The following is a 20,610-nucleotide window of genomic DNA, read 5'->3' as shown; positions in this document are numbered from 1 at the left end:
AACTCTGACTAAGGTAGATGATAGATAGATAGATAGATAGATAGATAGATAGATAGATAGATAGATGGGAAAAGCTATGCTATAAGTTTGCAGTAACTGATACTGAGGAGTGGAGACTTGGCAAATACCCTGATTTATGGCTTTCCTACTTTTGCATTTCTTTATTTAACCACTTCCACACAGGGACACATTATATTTGCTTCTGAATAAACTGTATTCTCTTTGAGGTAAGAGCTAGGTTTGACATGGACAGCATTAAAATTAGCCTCTCAGAAATGGCTTTTGGGATTCTAAATCAGTCCCAGTGAATGACAGGTTCTTTAAAACTCATTTAACTTCTTTTGAATTATGGATCCTTAAAGGCCGGTATTTTAGTTCTGTCCAATGCCCTCTTTCTAAAAACCGTTTGGATGCCACTTTGTACCGGGCACACAGCAGGTGCTTAATAAGTGCTTGGTGAATTGATTCAGCTCTTAGGATCGTGGAGGCAGAACTCAAGCCTGCCTCTGTGCAATCAAAGCCTTTCTGCCCTCTTCTCGGTAATTGACCACGCTGGGAAACCTCTCTTCTAATCAATGCCTCTGTGAAAGGTGAAAGGGAGACTTGGCAGCAGGTTAAAAATAGAACACAAACCCTCCAGCCACCCAGAACAATGCTGCATGCTAGATCTGGTGGGGGGTTGGGAGAAGGAGGGAGGGAGAGAGGGAGAAAGAGGGAGGAGAGCGAGGGAGGAAGAGGGTGGGAATGAGAGGGAGAGAGAGGGAGAGAGGGAAAGAGAAGGGGAGAGAGAGGGAGGGAGAGAGGGGGAGAGAGAGGGAGAGTGAGAGAAAGGGAGAGGGAGAGGGAGAGAAAGGAAGAGGGAGAGAGGAAAGGATGGTTGAAACTGGACTTTAAACTTGCTACAAAGACAAAAGCAATCACTCTCTGCATCTGCCTCCCTTCTGGTCTACTCCCATGGCTGTCACTTAAGAAAAATCAAACCGGATGGCAACGGGGTGGGGGTGGGGGGCCGGATCCCAAGAATGGCCTTGTTGACCACATCTTGGTTTTCAAGGATGGGCTGCGTACCACCAGTGGTAGCCGAGGCAACAGGTGCAGACGGTAAGGCCTGGCCGGAGTGAACAGTGACCTCCTGTAGAAAGGTTCCTTCGAAGTTTTCTTCCAGCTCCTTTGGTTGCACCAACTTCATCATGTGCTCCAGGATCCAGGGCCTCACCACAGCTGCCCTGTCTGCAGTACGAAGGCTTTGAAAAGCCTTCCTGTATCCTTACTGCATCTACCTTACAGAGAGTCCTTAGGGACGGCTAGCAATGCAAGTGTTTCCTTGAAAACCAGAGATAGAAATGTCTCCTTCAAAAGCTACTTTATCTGAGTGGCTCCAGGTCAAGTTCGAAACGTGAAGAAGTGAACAGATCAAGTGGTACCCAGATGTGGATGGATCAGTTGTGTGGTACTGACAGCACACGGGGATGGCCAGCCTGTCATCCCAACGTTCCAGGGGCTGAGGGCAGATCTCCATAGCAAGCTGACTAGCTTCAAGTGAGAGACCCTGCCTTGATTTGTATGGTTGAGAGAGACTGTGACAGATAACTGATGTCATCTTTCATCTTTTTTTTTTTTGGTTCTTTTTTTTTTTTCCGGAGCTGGGGACCGAACCCGGGGCCTTGCGCTTCCTAGGCAAGCGCTCTACCACTGAGCTAAATCCCCAACCCGTCATCTTTCATCTTTGGCCCTCCCATCTACACATGCATACACACATGTCCGCACGCGTACACACACACACACACACACACACACACACAGAGGTAAGATAAATAAGTAAATAAGTCCTGACCATGTGCAGTGGGAGAGGCTCGTGATGGGCGGGGCCGCGGTGGGAGGGGCTATCGGTGGGTTGGCCATTCTATGGGAGGGGCTCACAGTGGGAGGGGTCGTGGTGGGAGGGGCACACAGTGGGCGACCAGCAGCTCTTACCATATAAACCACAGCAGCAGAGTTGTCCAACGAAAGTGGGGTGTGAAAAGGTCCCTCATTTTGCCTCGGTCTTCCTGTTTCAAGACAAGGACATAGGGGTTATTGGCTAGCCTCCAGTGCACAGGCGCCTCAGCTGAAGCCTGGTGTACACACACATACACAGAGAGACACAAATACACATACACAGAGACATATATTTAGACACAGATGTACAAACACTCAGATATACACACATAGACACAGACCCACAAAGACATACATACACACACAGAGACATACACAGACATACAGATATACAGACACACACTCAGACATATACATACACACAGAGACATACAGATACCAACACAGACATACAGACACAGAAACACATAGATACACAGATATACAAACACACAAAGACATACATATACACATAGATATACACAGATACAGAGACACAGAGACATACAGACACACAGAAACACACACACACAAACACATATACAGACACTGACACACATGCACACTCACTCATACACATACTCACATACATATTCTCACAGACACACAGTCACACATACAGACACTGACACACACACTCACACACATATTCTCACATACATACACACAGAGACACCCACACATATACAGTCACACACATACACACAGTCACACATATACATACAGTCTCTCACACACACAGACATACACACACTCACACATACAGACACTGACATACATACACACACACATACAGACACTGACATATACATAGATACACAAACACATACATATAATCACACACAGAGACACACACACTCACACATACAGACACTGACATATACATACATACGCTCACACATATACACAGACACTGACACACACAGATACACACACACAGTCATACACACATATTCTCACATGCACACTCACACACACACACACACACACACACACACACACACACACACACTGACCTGTCTGGAGATGATGAGCTTCCCCAGAGGCATGGGGGCTCCATTTTCTGTTGCGATCCGCTTTAAGGTAGCAATCGCCTTTTCCTGGTTCCCAGACAGCACATCGTACCTAGCACTCTCTGGCAGCCACTGGGGGTGGGGGACAGGAGACCCAGGTGTGGCTGGTCAGTACAGGACAGAGCACTCCCCCTGCCCACCTTCTCTCCTCTGTGGGCATCTTTAAGAGGGAGGTCTCTGGAGTCAGAGGACCTGGCTTCAAATGCTGGGTCCTCTGTAGGCTACCCCATTATAGGACCCAGTGCAATGACATCACTTCCCCAGGCCTCTGACTCCTCGGTCAGGTGTTTACAGGGTTAAACAGGGTAACATGAGCATAAAAGTGTCATCACCACCATGGTGGCTTTTTGAGTTTTGGGTTCAGGTGGATTGAATGAAGACCATCATCAAAAAATCTCGGGGTTGGGGATTTAGCTCAGTGGTAGAGCGCTTGCCTAGCAAGCGCAAGGCCCTGGGTTTGGTCCCCAGCTCCAAAAAAAAAAAAAAAAAAACTCCTCCTCGGCTGGAGAGATGGCTCAGTGTTTAAGAGCACTGACTGCTCTTCCAGAGGTCCTGAGTTCAATTCCTAACAACCAAATGGTGGCTCACAACCATCTGTAATGAGATCTGATGCCCTCTTCTGGTGAGTCTGAGAACAGGGACAGTGAACTCATATACATAAAGTAAATAAATAAATCTTAAAAAAATTTTTTTCAAAAAAAAAAAATCTTCCCTAAAGCCAGGGGATGGTGGCACAAGCCTTTAACCCCCACACCCGGGAGGCAGAGGCAAGTGGATCTCTGAGTTCGAGGCCAACCTGATCTACAGAGTGAGTTCCAGGACAACCAGGGTTACACAGAGAGACCCTGCCTCAAAAGAACAAAAACCTGGACCAGCAAGAAGATGGCTTTAAACATACGTACGAAACACAGAACAGCAAAGACAAGTAGTGGAGCGGCCGACAGCAGCAGCAGCCAGCGCCAGCCCAGGCTGGGCATCACAAACACAGCCAGAAGCACCTCGAACACGGTCCCGATGGCCCAGAAAACCTGGCACGGGAGAATGGGAGTCAGTAACAGGGTAGCGTGGTCCGTACAATGCCGACTGTGGGGTATGGTGGACTGAAAGCCTGATTCGCACGTCCTGCTATGGCCCCTCCCATACTGCGTAATACCCACGCAGCGCTGGCCGGACCCGCACAACGGGAGAGCACAGCGAAGCAGGAGGGAAGGATCAGTAGTGTGTGACACAGGTATGGCAGGGGACACTCAAGGGACTTTGAATTGTTTCCAATTTTTTTCCCTAACTGTTCTAAGTATGCACTGGTATTGAGCATGCCCCCGCTGTCCCACGGCCGTCAATACTGTGGACCTCTCTGGAGGTCGTTCTGTGGAACCGTGACAGTCAGCTCCCACTCTGCCCAGCCACGGTTCTTTGGCAATCTCTGTATTTGTTTTTCTCATTGTCCTTTTTTTTAAAAATAAAGCTTTTGAGACAGGGTCTGACTATGCGGCCCAGGCTGTACCTCGAACTGGCTACGTATCCCAGCCTAGATTTGAACTTGAGATCCTCCTGCCTGAGCCTCTCAAATAGGGACATGATCAGAGATGCCTGTCCTGTCGTTTCGATCGGGCTTTATTCTGACCACCTGCGTAGCAGAATCGCATAGCACTCATCTTTTATGTCTGGGTTACTTCAGCAAGCATAATGTCCCTGTGGCCCGCTATTGCTGTGGCCCGTCATGGCTTCCTGCCCTTTGAAGGCTCGATGCTATCATTATGTGTAGATATATCACATCCTCCATATGCGTGTATGGATTGATGGACACTCGAAGGCTTCCACGAGAGGGAATCTTTTGTGCAATGTGTGGAAGTTTCACCTGTCGATTAAGAAAAGAAGGCCTATGGCCAATGAGCTCAGGATTAGAAGGTGGGACATCTGGCAGAGAGACGGAGGGCATTCTGGGAAATAGGCGCGGGGTGACTCGCCCTAGAGACAGAGGAAGATGGTTGTGTGAAACTGAGGACCAGGTAACTGGCCACGTGGCAATGATTTGGTTATGAGCTAGTCAGGGAACGGCCCAAGGCTAGGCGTTAATTCATATGTGAGAAGTCTCAGAGTCATTATTTGGGGGAAATTGGGTGTGGATGGAAAGTCTGTGGTTACACTCCCATCGTCTCTGCGTGTGACTATACATATTGTCTACTTTTGGCTTTTGTCTACTACATAAGCTTTCCTGGCCGTACAGGCTCAGTGTCCGTCCTTGGGGTCGTCTCTGCCTTATCCCTGTCCCCAAGTCATTCTCCTTTTTTTTTTTTTTTTTTCTTTTCCGGAGCTGGGGACCAAACCCTGGGCCTTGCACTTGTTAGGCAAGCGCTCTACCACTGAGCTAAATCCCCAACCCCGTCATTCTCCTTCTTTTCCTGTTTTGGAAAGGACCCCAAACACACACCAGGCCCCCTGCCTGCGGCTTCCACTGTGGACTGATCTTAAAGAGAGGGAAGTCACAGGCTGGCCCAGCCCATGGTCTCTTCAGAGGTTCCATCATCCAACTCTCTGGGCTGCTCTTGTCCCTTCCTGGTCTTTCAAGACAGGGCTTGGTAACAGAGACTTTATTACTGTTGTTGTTGTTTTTTTAAAATCATAATTGTTTCTTTGTTTGCTGAGGGGGTGGTGGGAGTCATAGTTAGAGAATTTGGGGTGGGGGGAGTCAGTTCTCCTTACAAAACATGGGTCCTGGGTTTTAAACTCAAGTCATCAGGCTTCATGGTGACCCTAATATTAAGGTCAGTATCTTAAGTGCTGGGGATTGAAGCCAGGGCCTTGTGCATGGGAGGCAAGCACTCGACCAACCGGGATGCGGCCTTCACCCCTCTTCTTGCTTTCCATTCTGAGCCAGGTCTCACTAAGTGGCTGTGGTGCTTTGAATAAGTATGGATCCCACCCCCACCCCCCATAGACTCATGTGTCTGAATGCTTGGCCCATGGCAACTAGCACTATTAGGAGGTGTGGCCTTGTTAGAGTGGGTGTGGCCTTGTTGGAGTGAGTGTGGCCTTGTTGGAGTGGGTGTGGCCTTGTTGGAGTGGGTGTGGCCTTGTTGGAGGCAGCGGGTCGCTGTGGGGGCGGGCCTTGAGATCTCAAACGTATGCTGCCCAGTGTTGGGAGAGTCCTCATTAACAGTCCGCTGATCAGAGCTGTAGAACTCTCAGCTTCTTCTCTAGCGCCGTGTCTGCCTGAATGCTGCCCTGCTTCCTGCCATGACGATCATGGACTGAACCTCTGAACGTGTAAGCCAGCCCCAGTTAAATGTTGTCCTTAATAAGTGCTGCCGTGGTCATGGTGTCTGTTCACAGCAATGCAAACCCTAAGACAGTTGCCCCTAGGCAGGGCTGGAAGTTGTGGTCACTCCTCAGCCTCCCCTGAAGCAGGGATGACGTGTTTGGTTCACCAGGCTCAGGAGGGACCTTATAGTAATGACTTTGCCAGTCTGCCACACTTCAGTCCCCAGAGCCTTCACTTAAAGGAGCCCCAATCCATTTCTGTTGTTGATCATCATGCGTGGCCGCTAAAATGTCTAGCAATGGCTACGTTAAAGATGCTGGTTGGTTAGGATGAACATTAGTCATACAACTCAACCAGGTACGAACTTAAAAAAAAAAATTTTTTTTTTTTGAGACAGGGTCTTGCTATGTGGTCCTGACTGGCTTGGAACTTGCTCTGTAGACCAGGCTGGCCTGGAACTTGCAGGGATCCTCCTGCCTCTGCCTCCTGAGTTTGGAGATCACAGGTGCAAACCATCACTTTTAGTTGCTGGATCTTGGGAGGTTTAAGGGTCCTAAATGAGAACCGAGTGTGACCGGGGTTAGCCGGATGTCAAGATCAGCTGTCCCGGGCTCATTATGTTATCAAACAACCACAGGGGTGGTGGTGAGTGCCTGTGGTCTCCACACCAGAGAGGCAGAGGAAGAGGACTGCCACAAGTCCAGGGCCAGCCTGAGCCACAGAGTGGGTTCCAGGCCGCCCAGGGCTACGGAGTAAAAGCTTTTCTCAAAAAAAAAAAAAAAAAAAAAAAAAAAAAAAAAAAAAAAAAAAAACGAACACAGCCATTTAGATAGAAAATCATCAATTTTCCATGCCGATGTCAGATGACTACTGTTGTTAGACTGTGTAAGTTGGTGGCAGAGTGACGCCCAGTGTGATCATGTAACAGAAACGGTTATCCCGTGAGTCCCCTGCATGGCTGGCCCTGACAGCCACAGAGTGAGTTCAAGGCCAGCCTGGGCAATTTAGCCAGACTCTGTCTCAAAATAAAAGGGACAAAAGAAGGCCAGGGGTGTAGCTCAGTAAACTCGCCCAACGTGTGTGAGATCCTAGCTCAGTGGTTCTCAACCTCTAGGTCATGACCCCTCTTGTGGGGGTCAAAAGACCCTTTCCCGGGCTGGAGAGATGGCTCAGCGGTTAAGAGCACCCGACTGCTCTTCCAGAGGTCCTGAGTTCAATTCCCAGCAACCACATGGTGGCTCACAACCATCTGTAAAGAGATCCGATGCCCTCTTCTGGTGTGTCTGAAGACAGCTACAGTGTACTTGTATACAATAAATGAATAAATCTTAAAAAAAAAAGACCCTTTCCCAGGGGTCACCTATTAGATATCTTGCATATCAGATATTTACATTACGATTCATAATGGTAACAAAATTACGGTTGAAATAATTTTATGGTTGGCGGTCACCACAACATGAGGGACTGTATTAAAGGGTCTGTCTACTGAGTCTGTTCTATCTTTAACTCCCTTTTGCAGTCCTGTGGCTACATTCATCTGAGAACCGGCTTGCATCCCCTGGAGACCCGCCACCCACCCCCTTACCTCAATCAGCAAAATGCACTTGGCTCTGGCCTTCATGGGGAGGAACTCGGCGTACAGGGTCACCCTAGGTGAGCAAAGAGACAGGGGTTAAGAGAGTGGGAAGATGGCAGATTCTGAGTTTCCTCCAACAGTGAACAACATCCTCCAATAATGACCCACGGATTCCTCGTGGCTAAACTCAGAAATTCAACAAACAGGTTCTTACTGTCAGCTCATGGCTGACTTCAAACTCACTATCTGTAGGATGATGTCATTATGCAGGCGAAAGCAGGTACAAGATAGAAGGAAGCCTGTCATGGGACGAGAAGGAAGGATGGGTGGGAGAAAAGTTTTAGAGAGGAGAAGGAGACTGGAGCAAGGAGACGAGAGGGAGGAGCAGCTGAAAGAACATGGAGGCTGACGTTAACATTCCTCTCTGCACATTTACAGGTTGTTATGAATATTTTTAAAGATTTATTTATTTATTTTGTCATACTTTTTTTTTTTTGGTTCTTTTTTTCGGAGCTGGAGACCGAACCCAGGGCCTTGTGCTTCCTAGGCAAGCTCTCTAACCACTGAGCTAAATCCCCAACCCCCTATTTATTTATTTTGTACATGAGTACACTGTAGCTGTCTTCAGACACACCAGAAGAGGGCATCGGATCCCATTACAGATTGTTGTGAGCCGCCATGTGGTTGCTGGGAATTGAACTCAGGACCTCTGGAAGAGCAGTCAGTGCTCAGCCATCTCTCTAGCCCTCACATCCTAATTATAAGAAAGAGCTCTTCCGGGGCTGGCGAGATGATGCAGCGGATACAGGTCCCCACCGCCAAGCCCGTTGGGCTGAGTTTGTTCCCTATTGGTCCCTGTGACTCCACAGGGCAGAAGGAGAGAGCTGACTCCTACAAGTGGTCTTCTGACCTCCATAAGCATGGTTGTGTAGGAAGTCACCTGGAAGGCGCCCCGACTGGCGATTTTCACTCCAGCTGAATGGTGCTCTGCAGATGCTCACAGCGCCCTCTGCTGGACACAAAAGTTACTGACTTTCGCCGTCTCCTGAAATCTGCTTGTTCTCCTGAAGATGCTTGCAGCTCTAGTGAGATTTTTGTTCTTTTCTTTGCATTTTATAGCCAAAATGTCACTTGTAACGATAGAGTTAGGACATTGTTTAACTCCCTTTTACAAATTAGAATCCGAATTTGGGGCTGGAGATTCCCCAGTGGTTAAGAGGTCGGAGGACCGGAGTTAGATTCCCAGAACCCACATGGCGCCACCCGCATGCAACTCCGGTTCTAGGGGACTGGACATCCCCTTCTGACCTCTGTAGGTATTGCATGCTCAAGGTGCACGCATGCACACACGTGCGCGCGCGCACACACACGTACAGGCAAAACACATACACATAAAACAAATAATTTTTTAGTCCAATTTTTCCATTTGACTAGAAATTGAGCTCAGGGCTATGTGCAAATAAGCAAGTGCTTTGCCACTGGGCTATATTCTAAGCTATAAAATCTAATCATTTTTGAAATTTTATTTATCTTGTATATGTCGCTGTCTCCAGACACACCAGAAGAGGTCATCAAATTCCATTACAGATGGTTGTGAGCCACCATGTGGTTGCTGGGAATTGAACTCAGGACCTCTGGAAGAGCAGTCAGTGCTCTTAACCTCTGAGCCATCTCTCCAGCCCTTGAAATTATTTTTAAATATTTGTTATTTTTATGTTATGCATGTGCAGTGCCCGCACAGACCAGAAGAGGGAGCTAGAGCTACATCCATGATTAGCTATTCAACAGAGGAGCTGAGAATTAAATTTGGTTCCTCTCCAAGAGCTGTGAGCGCTCTTAACCATGAAGCCATCCCTCCAGCCCCAAAGCAAACCCTATTGTATGCTTCGCTACAGACTTAAAGTGAGATTACTCAACCAAACGGGACACAGTTGGGCTAAACATCGCCTGAAGACGCATAGCATAGCTGTCCGGTGGGCAAGCACTCAGGTGCCCTCATTGTCTTGGATACTGTAGCTCTTATCCCGAACATCAATGTGTATTTTGGGGAAAGGAGGGATGAAGGGGGACAGAGGCCTCCTTACGAGTAATTTGCTCTGTCTTCCCATTTGGTATGCACGTGCCCAGAGTTTTATGTGGTGACATTGTATCCCCATCCGGAAACACTAAACTTGATCCAGTTTTGGTGTCTATGGGTGGGGGCTCAGGGTTGGGGTGCGGGAGGGGTTGATCAGGGTTAGACAATACCGTTAGGGTCAGTCCCAAGATTGAATCTGGGGGTGAGAGCTTGGGGAGAGTCTCTTGGAATTCACTGTGTAGCTCAGACTGGCCTCACATCCACAGTGATCGTCCTTGGCCCCACCCCCTCAATGCTAGGGGCCCCACCCCCTCAATGCTAGGGGCCCTACCCCCTCAATGCGGGGGGGGGGTGTCCCCACACCCTCAACACTGGGAGCTTCACCCCCTCAGTGCTGGGGGCTCCACCTCCTCAACACTGGGGTTAGGGGAGAGAGCCAACACTTTCTTCTGGATTCCTGATTGGTTTGTGAGGTTCTGTTTGGGTAAGGCAGCCCCTTCAGATGTATCCCCTAGCCTTGAGCCTGGACTATGAGCTGAGGTAAACCTCTTTTCTTTATAACCTGCCCCGCCTGTGGCGTTGTGTTCTCCAAACAGCGGTTATCGTTACATTCTGACTGTTGACGTAAAGTAATACCCCAAGATTCTATTGTTCTGATTTTCTGAGGCGCTCTGACTGGATACAGTTACTCTAAATGAACGGAAACTTTTAATATTACCTAACTACCTAAAATCATTGTCACCTAAATGTTTCTCAGTAAAGCACTTACGGAACCATCTTTCTAACTAGATAAGAGCACCCTCTAATTACCACAGAGTTGGGTTTATGTAAATGACTACATCAGAGGGGCTGAGAAGCCTCTCTTGGGGCTTCCTATTTCTCCTGAGATTTGCCAGTGGTTTTATCTGCCCTCCTCACAGATAAAATAGCTATCTGGTTACATATGTGAGAAGGCAAGTGTGGAGGGGGCTGGGCGATGTTTTAAATCTCACGACCATTAGCCAGCTCTGGGTGGGAAGGTTGGCAGATCTCTGATTTAGAACCAGCAGGCAAAGACTGTCCTTAAAGTGAGAGAACAACCTAACGGAGATTCCGATTAAATGGTAAAACAGAGAAAAGAGGGTCTGTCCGGGTTGCTCAAAAACAAGTGTGACAAGATTTGTATTGAGTTGGAGTTCCTAAGGAGAGAACTGATAGAAAGTTAAACTGTGTGCTAAAACTTCTGGAAGACTGCAGCCTGAGGAGCGGTTCACAGATGTCTGTGATTGATGATCAAACCTGTCCGAGGGTGGGTGATTGTGTCCCTAGATTAAGGAGGTACATTTCCCTCCATGCTAGCGCTGGAGATGCTTTGCCCAGCCAGGAACTCCCCTGACAACTGGGCATGGAGACCAACAACTAGAGCCACATCCAGTGTGCCAACACAGTGCCTCCCTGACCCAGTGAGCCAGCAGGTGCAGCTACGGAGAGCAGAGCCTTATCCCCCTTGTTCCAGAATAGGTCTGAGCAAATTAAGTCAGGCTAACTGGATAAGTCAGAGATAGAGAAGAGTAGGGAGGCTTCTTGAAGGAGTTTGGGGATACTGAAACTTAATGGCTCAGAGAGAATGGCTGAGGGTTACAGTGAGCTAATTAATTAGCACCTCTGTGTACCCAACCTCCACTTCTGGAGGAAGCAATTGCTACAAATGGATACAAAGGATGGAGCGGGGCTGTATTAAAGTTCACTTATGTTTGGCTTTAGTTCCGTCTTAGTTGTGAGCTTCCGGGATCTCCTGACACCTGCTGAGAACAGATGGCGACAGACATTCAGGTCATCTTTGTTATGGGGTTCGGGAAGCTGCCTTGTCCTGCCTAAACTCTGGAAGAGTTTCAGTTATGTGGATGACGTAATGCTAACCTCTGAGCGTTCTGCAGATTTGGGAAATAGAAGGGAGAGACAAACAGGCACAATTCTATTCCCATCTACCTTACGATCCTACTGGGGCTTGGTTAATGGAAAGATAAAAAAGGGAGGTTGTTACCACGATAACTCTGAAGTTTGAGTCCAAATGGAACCCTACATGCATGGAAAAGGACAATGGCTGGGACGGGCTACCTCCCTGTGAGCTGCAGACCAGAGAAGCCCCTAAGGCCCCTCAAGCCATATAGGCTATTGCTACTGCTGTTGGTTGTATGCAATGAAGATACCAGTGCCCATGCTTTGACTGTAGGGCACGGAAACATTAAGCTGGGAACGCCCACTCTGACAGCTGGATTTCCTGATGCCAGAAGGGGCCAGGCAGGCTGCTGGTGGAGAACTGTCACCAACATTCCCGCTTACCTATGGACCTTTCATGCTGAAGTATCCACATGCCAGGCATGACGTGCCTGCCTCTGCAGTAGTGGCTCAGCTGTCGTGGGTAAGACCAACCAACCACCTTCCCACTGGATTTAAGACCTGCTCCGCAAGAGGGAGTTCACATCTGGTACTGTAATCCCGGATAAAAACCCATGGCTGGGAAGATCATAGGACCCAATGGGGAAGCAACTTCTCTGGTTTTTCTAGATGGAGGTGACGTGCCCGTCCAACTGCCTTCTATATCTGTGTTTATGCCCATCCATCATTATTGTTATCTGCCTTAACTCAACCACTGGTGAAGCTCCCAAGTGACTGTCACTGTGGCATGCTGGCCTATTTCTTAGCCATAGGTGGACATCTATAGTCGGGAAGATGAGGCAGAAAAAATTTAAGAGATGGAGGAACAGATGGCATGTTGTGTAACAGTTTCCTCTGAGATTGAAACATTCCAAGCTGCAGGGAAGCTGCTTAAGCAGGAAGATAAACAACTCAATGTAGCTTCGGGAAGTCCCTGAAACTGACAAGACTCACTACCTCCCCCTCCTGCCCCTGCCTCTTAATGGAGTAAAATCTGAGAGTTAGGCTCAGAGGATCAAAACTAAGCTAAACTATGAAGAAGTTAAGCTGCCTGAAAGAAACAAAGACCTACTAAGCTGCCTTAAACAGGGTTAAACCAACCCAAGCACCTGGAAAGGACAGTCTCTCCAACCTGCTGAGCTGACTGCTGGCTATATAGTGTGCTCCAGGTTCCCAGCTTTGTGAACCGTCACCCTACCTGGGATGGGTTTTGATAATGCAGCTGTCTTTGAGTCATTTCTGTACCTGTAAGTCATCCCTCACCCCTATTCCTAAAAGTAACCCTAGTAAACTCATCAGTTCACCAAGTTGGACTTGGGTGGTGAAGGGACTCTGGCCAGCTTGAACAAGGTGAACATGGCTCTGACAGGCTTGCCTTTCTCCACCATTCCCTCTGCCTTGCTAAAAACCTTTAGGTCTTTCCTAAACTAGCCTTGAAGATCTAGTCCCTTATTTGGTCACTTCTTCCTCCAGAGGCTGACTACCAAGGTCCAGCTATCAAAAGCCCCCTTTTGGCTCACCTAGTTAACACGCCCAATCAAAACATCCCACCACACCCTAGCCCATTCTAATGTAGCCCTCTTTTTTTTTCTCTTCTTGATAGTTACACTTTCAAGGTCATTTGCTGCTGTTTTTCTCCAGAAAGCAGCCGCTTTAACTTTTCTTGTGAAAACAGGTTTTTGGGTGTGGTTTGTGCCTAATCATGGGTCCCATGAGGGAACCCCAGCTGTGCTGAGGTCTGTACTTTGGTCTGTAGTAGGTAGACAGCATATGTGTACACATGTGTGTTGGGTCTCCAGGGCAAGTTCTGTCACACAACACCTGGTGTGCTCCCCTCCCTCCCTGTACTGGGAACTCTGGGACGGTCTCCCAGCCTCTGGGGAAGAACCCTTTTGTCATAAGGTGCCCTGCAGCCGGTTTGGGGTGTAACCTTTCTTTGATCTAGTTACTTTTAAGCCTCCATTTACTCATAAGCTTCCAGAAGTTTCTCAAGGTTTCTGCTTATTTGACAGTATCCTTTCTTTGCTCTGTTAAAGGATTCCTATCACTTCTACGTCATTTCTAGGAGATTGGGTGTGCTGCACATCTCTTATGCTGTAGCATTCCGGAGCACCCCTGGAGGAGGAATTTGATCCGATCCACAACAATTCCTCCAGCCACCAGGGGGCGCTGCTCCATGGCCAGTGGTTCATGCGCAGGAATCTTGGGAGCTGGGCCACAGGTCACCAGCAGCTGTCAGCTCAGATTTATGGCTGTGTCTCTGTTAATGGCCTCTGCTTAGAGCGCCAGTGGTTTCTAATTCCTGGATAGCAGGAAATCATGCTTTTCCACTCCAGGAAAGCATGTCCTGTGCCAGCTCGATAGAGTGCCGGCAGAAACCATCTGTGAAGACCAGAGGACGGAGTGGAACAGGTTCAATGACCTCCCAAGCCAGGAAGCCATGCCTGGGTGTTAGATCCACCCACAGTCAGCCTCCCCTCTTCAAACTACACTTTCTATTGTCCGCGTCCACACGATTTGACTTCATCAGTGCCTTGGGGAACTGGACTCATGCCAAGCTCTGACTTCCTAGGGAAGTGTTTGTTGGTTCGTCTGGAAGCATGGCGTCAGGTATTTCACGCTGGCCTTGGAATGTCACTTAGCTGAGGATGGCTTCGAGCTTGCGATCCTTCTGCTTCCAGCTCCTCAGTGCTGGGTATTAGGGAGGGAGGGAGTATTCTCTAAGGCATTGTCCTGGGCACCCCATTGTGGGGTCCTAATGTTCTGAGGGACCCATGAGGTGCAGAAGCCAACAAAACTGATATAGAGCACAGATCGGGGTCCAAACCCAGACCTTCTGGTCTGCAGATCCCGTGATTCCACCTCACTGATTCAGGGAGAACCTGCTCTTCCCACATTATCTCTCCAGACTGTCCGGAAGGAGCCCCATCAGAGTTATGGTTGTAGAGTTCATGGTCTATGTATATCACATGATGTGCCACCCCTGGGACTAGTCGTCTGACCCGTGGATAGGCTCCAGCTTGGGCAGGGTGCTGTCCCTTGTGGAAGTCTGCAGGGAGAGACTAGGCAAGTCCTGCAGGGACTTTTCTCTGAGAGGCGCAGTCACACCGGGATGCATGGCAGGGTGATACACTGTGTCCCTGGATGGTTTCAAAAACAGCGGCCAAGTCAGGGGCTCACTCCTCCAATTCAGCCAAGAGCATTACCTGCGAGAGCTCAGCGGGACCCTGTACAGGCTTTGCCTTGGCCCAAGGGTTGTAATGGGTCTACTGAAACAAAGACTATTACCCTGTCAGAGTCTCAGTGTCCTCTACTGAGAAATGGAGGGTATACTACTCGATGCTCATGCGCACACGCACACGCACCAGCTGGTGGCCTTGATGTGTGGATGTTAACCGTGCCATCAGAGTTGGGTCTGGTTTGTTAAGGCTTCTCTTTTAGGACCTTTGGACACTGCAGGTGCTGTTGTTATCTATGATGCGCTCGCCTATGTGGCTTCAGGTTCCAGAAGCCCTGCACAGCTGTCCCCACATTCCAAGGCAGTGAGGACACAGAGCCATCCCCCTTATTCCCAGGGTGCTAAACCTGAGGCTGCTCAACTCCCTCCTACGAAATGATGTAGTGTTTGATAGAGACAGACATGCTCACATCTCCGTGTGCTATAAACCACCTCTGGATGGCTGGTAGCACCGAGCAAGGTACAGATGCTACCCAGGTGTCTGCTGTTCTGTGTTCTTTAGTGATTAGTAACGGGGTATGTGTGTGTGTGTGTGTGTGGGGGGGGTGTCTACGTGTTCACTTCTCCCCTGAGCAGTTTTAAGTCCAACGTCGTTGAACCTGTGCATGCAGAAGGTGGCTATGCCAGCGCTCGGTATTTACTTACGACTGAGGCACCCCTCCAATCCCAAAGCCCACGAGGCCTCGGAGCACCAGGATCCAGCTATACACTGGCGCGAAAGCGCTGAGGATGCCGTAGTACAGGGTCCAGAACACACTGATCTTCAGCCCCTGTGGAGAAGGAGACACGGAATCACAAGAGTCTTGAGCGCCTCCAGTCCAGGTGGCACGTGTGCACAGGGAGCTAGGGCTTCCTATGAAAGATGGCACAGCCCAGGCTGGGACACCTGCTCTGAGTTCTAGCCTAAACTGTCACATTTGTTTGTATAGCCCTGGCTGCCCTGGAACTCGCTCTGTAGATCAGGCTGGCTTCTGTCTTCAGAGCACTGGGATTAAAGGCATGCCCCCATCCCTGCCTGGTGCCATTTTTTAAAAAGATTTATTTATTTCATGAATGTGAGCACACTGTTGCTCTCTTCAGACACACCAGAAGAGGGCATTGGATCCTGTTATAGACGCTTGTGAGCCACCCTGTGGATGCTGGGAATTGAACTTAGAACCTCTGGAAGAGCAGTCATTGGTCTTAGCAGCTGAGCCATCTCTCCACCCACCCACCCCCTTTTTCTTTTAAAAATTAAAAAGTTACCAGTGGGTATGGAGAGATGACGTTACAGTTACTAGTGCTGGCTACTCTTCTAGTGGATCTGGGTTTGGTTCTCAGGTCCCAAATGACAACTCAGTCCCAAGAGATCCAGTCCCCTCCTCTGGCCTCCAAGAGCACTCAGACCAAAGTTAATCTTGGAGCCACCATGGACCGAAAACTCCCAACTGTGAGCCAAAACAAATTTTTCTCAGGTGTTTGTTACAGCGACGGGCAGCTGACTAACACGTGCCTAACACTGCCACAGCTGTACTCACACCCAGGGCTTCTGACACCTGAGACCTGTGCTTCAAATGAGCGAGTCCTTCCTCCAGGGCCTTCAGTGGCTCCCCAGACTGACCTCACACTCATTGCAATCCCACTGCCTGTGCCTTCTGGAGGCCAGGACGACGTGTCCCACCCCCCATGCCAATCACAGACAGTTAAACCAGGCAGTGATCCCAGCAGATTCCGTGGATATGGAAGGCAGGCTGGGAAATGCTCCTGCCTGCAGATTGAGATAGGACCCATTCCTCTAGGACAGCGGTTCTCCACCTGTGGGTCGCAACCCTTTTGGCAAACCACTGTCTCCAAAAACATTTATATTACAGTTAATAACAGTAGCAAAATTACAGCTGTGGAGTAGCCATGACAATAATTTTATGGTTCTGGGTCACCATAACACAAGGAAAGGGTCACAGCATTAAGAAGGTCGAGAACCCTAGGACAATAAAGCTGATGTCACCCACCACCCTTTGACTGCTCCGGTCTCACGTAAGGGACACAAATTGGCATCGCAAACATCCCCTGAATCTCATGCACCCTCTTCAGCCCGTGAGACTACACAGCCATGTCCCTCCCCTGCTTCCGAGACTGCACCGGGCGCCGCCTTATGGTGGCTATGCCTCAGTGCATGCATGAACAAGAGGAACCTTACTGTTTTCCTGCCATACTGATCCGAGATGTTTCCCCAGAGCGTAGAACTGGACATCATACCAATGAAGACCACCTGTGGGCAGACACACGGTTCCTGTGAGCAGCGGGGTCAGAAGGGGCAGAGGCAGCAACCCTCCTCTTACGTCACCCCCAGAGTGTCACAGAGCAGATAAACCTGCCACTGAACAGACATCCCTTTCTTTTGGGGGACAGTGCCTGTTTGTGTAGTCCAGGCTGGCTTCAAACCCTCAATCCTTCTGCCTCGGCCTCCTGAGAGCTTGGATTGCAGGTGGGTACCACCACAGCCACCTGAAGACAGGTCCCCAACAATCACATGGGGAAGGGTGTGCCGCTCTTACGCCCATATCTCAGATGAGGATGGTGAGGCCCAGTAAAGGAAGCTCACACGGCAGGACTCCCACTGCTTTGGGGACTGGATTGCGACAGACATGATGGCTCAGGACCTGGGTTCTACAGCTTTCTTACGGCAGAATTACAGGGATGGTAGCTACAGCACCCAGGAAGTTTGTTTTTGTTTATTGTGAAACCGGGTCTGTCCTATAGCTCTGGTTGTCTCTTACCAGGCTGGCCTCAAACTCTCAGAGATCCACCTGCCCCTGCCCCAGAGTGCAGGGAGTAAAGGTGAGTTTGTGCTTTTCTTTAAGAGCTGGGCATCATTCCATAGGACACTGGGGTGGGGGGAAATCTGTGAGCTGCCAGGCCACCTACCGAAGTCAGCAGCGCCACCTGCCAGCTGGGGAGTCGCCACTCGCAGTGCAGCTGAGGCGCCAGGATGCTCAGAATCATCATCTCCATGGCGTCCGCCATCTGCGGGAGGAAGGAGTACCTTGAGATCGCTGCATACCACCCTGACCTTAGAACGTGCATGCGTGCGGCCAACCCTGCTGCTTCCTGCTGGCACCAGGCCACAGTGGGGGCTGAACCAGTGCCCTCTTGCACAGGGAGCCATGAGGGAGCTGGTGAGCTGGGTATGTTCCCTGCTTTGTGTGTCTGCTTGCTTTTTATTTTATTTTATTTTATTTTATTTTCTGGTTCTTTTTTTTGGAGCTGGGGACCGAACCCAGGGCCTTGCGCTTTCTAGGCAAGCGCTCTACCACTGAGCTAAATCCCCAACCCCTCAATTTTATTTTTAAAGATTTATGTATATGAGTACACTGTTGCTGTCTTCAGACACACCACAAGAGGGCGCCAAGATCCCATTACAGATGGTTGTGAGCCACCATGTGGTTGCTGGGATTTGAACTCAGGACCTCTGGAAGAGCAGTCAGTGCTCTTAACCACTGAGCCCCAAACTTTATCTTTAAATTTTGCATTTATTTCTCTTACGTGGATGGGCGTTTTACCTGCATGTATGTCTGAGCGCCACATGCATGCAGTGCCTGTGAAGGTCAGAGCATATTGGATCCCCTGGGACTAGAGTTATAGGCGGTTGTGAGGCACACGTCGGTGCTGGGAATTGTGGGATTTGAACCTGGGTCCTCTGGATGAGCAACTACTGGGTCAGTGAGATAGATTAGTGGGTAAAGCATCATGAATTTGACCCCCCAGGATCAGTATGTTAGAAGGAACAAACCATCTCTTGTCCCTCCAAGTTATCCTCTGACCACCACATACATGTTCACCATGGTGAACACATACACACACACATGCCTACTCATATACATACATACACATAAGCACACACAAACACACACTTAAACATACACATGCATGTACATACACAAACATACACACACAAAACACATGGATATAGCTACCCATACACACACACTCACATACAACATATACATACACACTCACATACAACATGCACAGACACTCACATACATAAATTCTGGTCCACAAATACACACACCTACAAACGCACTCATACACATGTGCACAGGCAGGCACACACATCATACACACTCACACACACACCCATACACACACAATGCGCACACATTCACACAGGAGTGCACACAAACAGTGTAGATGTGTTCCCCCAGATGAAATGAGAGTGCATCACATGTCTAAGAGCCGAGCACACATGTTTTCCCAGAGGCAGGACAGCGTGGTCCTTTGTGTTTGCGTGGCTGGTCTTGTGTTCGTGTCTGCACATTTCATGATTCTTAACGATGAACATGATGTTTGAATATATTAGCGTGTATTAAGGAGCCCCATTAGCATATACTAAATATCTTGATACTACTTGATGACTAGGCAGAATACCTGAGAGTTAAACACACAGGCCGTGGAGCATGGGGCCCAGTAAAGGTCTGCTTCTTAGTGCGAGAACTGCGGTCCATTTAGAAAAACATGCGCTTAGTTCACGTCTTGCGTCCCACTCAGAGAAGCAGCTGCAGATGGATTAAAGGTCCCTGTGCTCTGGGTTGTGGCTAAGGCGTCCTTAGCAAAGCTGTGAACACCCCAAACTGGGACCCATTATCTTACTTCTTGCAATGCTGGGGGTGGGGCCCAGGACCTTGAACACAGCAAGACAAACACTGTGTCTGTTTCCCTGGGCAGGGTATGTGCCTGAAGCCAGCACGTCACATGAGTCTTCAGAGAGATCCACTTCCCTAGCCAGATGCTTCCTAGGGAGATCGGCCAGCCATGTCCACTTTTCTCCCAGCATGCACCTGGGCCGTCACCACACATCAAACTTTGATGACTGGCATTCAGGCAGGAGTTGTATGTGGGGGAGTAACTGTGTTATCTGTGTGGCTGTGGGGTCCTTGGGGTACACGAGATGCTGTGCCCTTACCCAAGCCAAGCCGGTGAGAACAGAGAGCTTCCACTGGAATCTTCCGAACCCAATGGCTTCCACCGCATCTTCGACCATGAAAGTGTCTGGGGAGGAGAAGGGGGAGGAGAGGAGGGGTCAACACATCTTTCATTTGTCATAGTGTGGCATCTGGGCTGGTCCCCAGACAGGCTAATCAGCCGCATGTGCTGCCGTGGGAACTAGCACCATCACCGTCATCACCATGATCCCCATCCCTATCACCACCACCATCATCACCATCATCACCATGATCCACATCATCATCACCACCACCATCATCATCACCACCATCATCACCATCATCGCCATCACCACCATCATCGCCATCATCACCACCATCATCATCATCACCACCACCATCACCATCATCACCATGATCCCCATCATCATCACCACCACCATCATCATCATCACCACCATCATTGCCATCACCACCATCATCGCCATCATCGCCATCACCACCATCATCGCCATCATCGCCATCACCACCATCATCATCACCACCATCATCACCATCACTATCAACACCATAATCACCACCATTATCACCACCATCATTATCACCACCACCACCATCATCACCATCA

The 20,610-nt window shown here is 49.2% G+C and overlaps 1 protein-coding gene across 2 annotated transcripts in view; it reads right to left on the bottom strand.

Moving 5' to 3' along the window:
• Svop (SV2 related protein) overlaps window positions 1–20,610 on the bottom strand; it is a 58,507-nt gene that overhangs the window by 14,129 nt on the left and 23,768 nt on the right. For both annotated transcript variants that reach the window (NM_134404.4, XM_087577657.1), the window contains 8 exon segments: window positions 1,975–2,048; window positions 2,934–3,062; window positions 3,893–4,018; window positions 7,838–7,901; window positions 15,706–15,830; window positions 17,237–17,308; window positions 17,965–18,063; window positions 20,003–20,088. In NM_134404.4, the coding sequence (NP_599231.3) occupies window positions 1,975–2,048; window positions 2,934–3,062; window positions 3,893–4,018; window positions 7,838–7,901; window positions 15,706–15,830; window positions 17,237–17,308; window positions 17,965–18,063; window positions 20,003–20,088 (775 nt within the window).

The sequence above is a fragment of the Rattus norvegicus genome, chromosome 12, assembly GCF_021556685.1.
Source record: "Rattus norvegicus strain SHRSP/BbbUtx chromosome 12, alternate assembly SHRSP_T2T, whole genome shotgun sequence".
Taxonomy (NCBI): domain Eukaryota; kingdom Metazoa; phylum Chordata; class Mammalia; order Rodentia; family Muridae; genus Rattus; species Rattus norvegicus.
This window is presented reverse-complemented; position numbering and strand designations above follow the sequence as displayed.